The 3585-nt window shown below is 33.8% G+C and overlaps 1 protein-coding gene across 1 annotated transcript; it reads left to right on the forward strand.

The window, feature by feature from the left end:
* The first annotated feature begins 1515 nt into the window (after window positions 1-1515).
* LOC123009710 (40S ribosomal protein S14a) lies at window positions 1516-2394 on the forward strand. Its single transcript, XM_044406196.1, has 3 exons — window positions 1516-1597; window positions 1822-2063; window positions 2113-2394. The coding sequence occupies exons 2-3, from the start codon at window positions 1827-1829 to the stop codon at window positions 2329-2331; spliced, it is 456 nt and encodes a 151-aa protein (XP_044262131.1). The 5' UTR covers window positions 1516-1597; window positions 1822-1826; the 3' UTR covers window positions 2332-2394.
* The last annotated feature ends 1191 nt before the right edge of the window (window positions 2395-3585 follow it).

Here is a 3585-nt window from a genome sequence, read left to right on the forward strand (position 1 = left end):
AGTTTTTGAGATATTGAGTAAGAAAGTCAAAAATAAAGGTAGAAATATCCGATTTTAACAAAAAAATCAAAAATTTTTAATTCTTATGAAAAACTTGCACTATATGTAAAATTAACCGGAGAACACGCCTGTACAAACCGCTTTGAGCTAGGACTTATAGTTTTTGAGATATGAATTTTTTTTGAAAAAAACTAAAAATGGCTCTGTACCCGAAACCATAACCCGGAGCAACTTCTTGATATTCTGATGAAAGAAAAAGGTTTTAGCTTAAAAATACGCAGAAATGTTTGAAAAAAGCCAAAATTACATAATATTTTGCCTTGTTTGGGCGAAATTTCTAGACAAAAGTGCCTTTTTGACTGAGGAATGTGTTAAATACCTAAATATTATAATTTTCAACCGAAATTGTTCAATTTTCAGTTTGTTTTGTCAAATTTCACTCAAAAACGAGTCCTAAATCACGTCATTTGGTGTTTTTTTACGTTATTTTTGAGTTTTTAGCTGAAAAATGCAAAAATAACATCGTTTTGAGCGAAATTTCGCGTAAAAAGTACGCTTTTAGTAAAAAAAAAACATGATTTTTTTTTTGTTTTTGAAAATTTTAGATCTAGCTTCAATGTTTTTTTTTAATTGAATCGGAGTCATGTTCAAAAATACAATTTTTTAAGGGGGGGGGGGTATGTTAACAAATTTTTGCTTTTTTTTAATTAGTATATTGTGTGTCAATGATACAATATTTTGAGGTAAACCTATGTAAAATGTTCCGGAGAATCGACTGGCGTCAAAAAAACTGCAAAATTCCTAACAGTTTTGAAATTATAAGCAGATATATATTTTTGAATTTTTTTATTTTATCAGAAATTTTCTCGATAACTATTTATCGTAGAGCACTGATCTTTTTTTTTATGTTATAGAAAATTAAATTTTCTTTCCAACGGTACCAGATATAAGAAATTATCTCTAATAAGTCCGGAGTTATTGGCATTAGACCGCTCCGCGTACCGAAAATCGCCCAAAATTTCGACAAAAATCGAAAAAATTAAAAACTTCAAAATGGTCCATTTGCACTCTTGGATGTTCAAAAGACTTAATAAAGCACAAAAACATTGTAAAAATGCGAAAAATAAATTTTTGAAAAATTTTGTGTAAAATATATTGAATGAAAACTTTGAAATTGTCGGCGGCGGTGGTGGCTCAGCGGCATAAGGTCCCGCTTTCCAAAATTAAACTATTTGTAATCCTAAGGGTTCAAGAGATTTAGAAAAGTAAAAAAACGTAAAAAAATATAGTAAAACAGAATAAAAACATTGTAACTGCCAAACAGCGTGGTGGTATTATTATTATTATTATTATTATTATTATTATTATTATTATTATTATTGTTATTACTAATAATGTAAAAAAAATGTAAAAAATAAGATCATTTTATTTCCGGTTTGAAAAAAACACTTTTAAAACAATAAAACGTCCAATTTTCGCCTCAACGAGCCGCCACTGTGTACCTAGTAACTTTTTTACATTGGCAACACAACCAAACCTAAAAACTCCCCAACTCCCCAAGCGCCCTCTACAGTGTTTTCTCCGTGTTTAACACATTGTAAGTCCACAATCGTTCAATTTTTACCAAATTTACCCCAAAAAACCCAATTTTGCCAAAAAATACCCACACTGCGTACCACCCCAAACCCCCTCGAACACATCCATGCCCCCAAACCCCCAAAAAACCGTCTTTTTCGGCCCGATGATCTCGGAAAACAACCCAAGAACCCCAACCCTCCTCCTCACAAACACTCTTAACCTCAACTTTTCCCCCGATTTCAGGCACAATGGCCCCCAGGAAAGGCAAAGTCCAGAAAGAGGAGGTCCAAGTCTCCCTCGGGCCCCAAGTCCGCGAGGGCGAAATAGTCTTCGGCGTCGCCCACATCTTCGCCAGCTTCAACGACACCTTCGTCCACGTGACGGACTTGTCGGGGCGCGAGACCATCTCCCGGGTCACGGGGGGCATGAAGGTCAAGGCCGACAGAGACGAGGCTTCGCCCTACGCCGCTATGCTGGCCGCGCAGGTGAGTGGTCGCCGAAAGTGGGGTTATGTCACTAAGGGGGCTGTTGTAGGACGTCGCTGAGAAGTGCAAGTCGTTGGGGATCACAGCCCTGCATATTAAGTTGCGCGCGACGGGGGGCAACAAGACCAAGACCCCCGGACCGGGGGCCCAGAGCGCCTTGAGGGCCCTGGCCAGGTCTAATATGAAAATCGGGAGGATTGAGGACGTCACACCCATTCCCAGCGACTCCACGCGCAGGAAGGGCGGACGCCGTGGACGTAGGTTGTAATTTACTCAATTTTGAGGCTTTTTTATAAATAATGTTGACATCCTAAATATAACGTCTAAGCGATTTAGGGAGTTTATTTTTTACCCTAAAACTACCAAAACGCGATTTTTGGCTAAAGTATCAATCAGGGAATTCAAATCTGCAAGAATTTTTTAACTACGACTGTTAATATTGAGAATATTTCAATTTTTTGTATTCTAGGGAAGGCAACCAACAATACAGAAAACTCACATTTTCTCATTATTCTTCTCAGAATTTTAAATTTTTATTTTTTTTATACGACCAATAGTTTCAAGGTTATGATAAAAAAAAAAATTAAATTTCAACAAAAACGCCTAAGCCATTTAGGGAATTTATTTTTAACCCAGAAACTACCAAAACATGATTTTTCATGTTCAAATAAACCAAAAAACCTACATTTGTAAGAATATTTTAGTTGTCATTGATAGTTTTGAAAATATATCACTTTTGTATTGCCAGGTAGGCAACCAACAATACAAAGTAAGCAATTTTTGATGTAAAAACTTACTTTTTCCAGATTTTTGCACTTTGAAAACGTTTTATTGTTATTTGTGTTTCTGAATGTCTCAGGATGTCAAATCTGTTTTTATTTTTTCTCTACGACTAATAGTTTCAAAGTTATATTTAAAAAATAAAGTTTCAATAAAAATGTTTTCTACCCAAAAACTAAGAATACTTGATTTTGCATATAATTTTTTAACTACGACTGGTAATTTTAAAAAATTAATTTTTTGTCCTTATTATGTGGTAGGCAACCAACTATACACAAACCACTTTTTTTCATTTTTTTTTTGTCTCAGAATTTTAAATTTGCTTTGATTTTTTTTATACGATCAATAGTTTCAAGGTTATGGTTAAAAAATTCAAGTTTTAACAAAAAAATTAATAAGTAAGTCACTTAGGGAATTTATTTTCAACCCTGAAACTACCAAAACATGATTTTTCACGTCGAAATCAAGCAAGTATGTAGTTCAAATTTGCAGAAATATTTTAGCTATCATTGATAAAATTAAAAAATATGAGGTAGGCAACCAGCAATACAAACTAAGCGGATTTTGTTGTAAAAACTTACTTTTTATAGATTTTTACACTTTGGAAACGTTTTATTGTTATTCGTGTTCATGTAAAAATGTCTCAGAATTTCAAATGTTTTTATTTTTTCTCTACGACTAATAGTTTCGAAGTTATAATTAAAAAATCAAGTTTTAATTAAAAACATAAGGCTATTTAGGA

Source organism: Tribolium madens, unplaced genomic scaffold, assembly GCF_015345945.1.
Source record: "Tribolium madens isolate multiple individuals breed KSU strain unplaced genomic scaffold, Tmad_KSU_1.1 Scaffold_7;HRSCAF=85;Tcas5.2_LG10, whole genome shotgun sequence".
NCBI lineage: Eukaryota > Metazoa > Arthropoda > Insecta > Coleoptera > Tenebrionidae > Tribolium > Tribolium madens.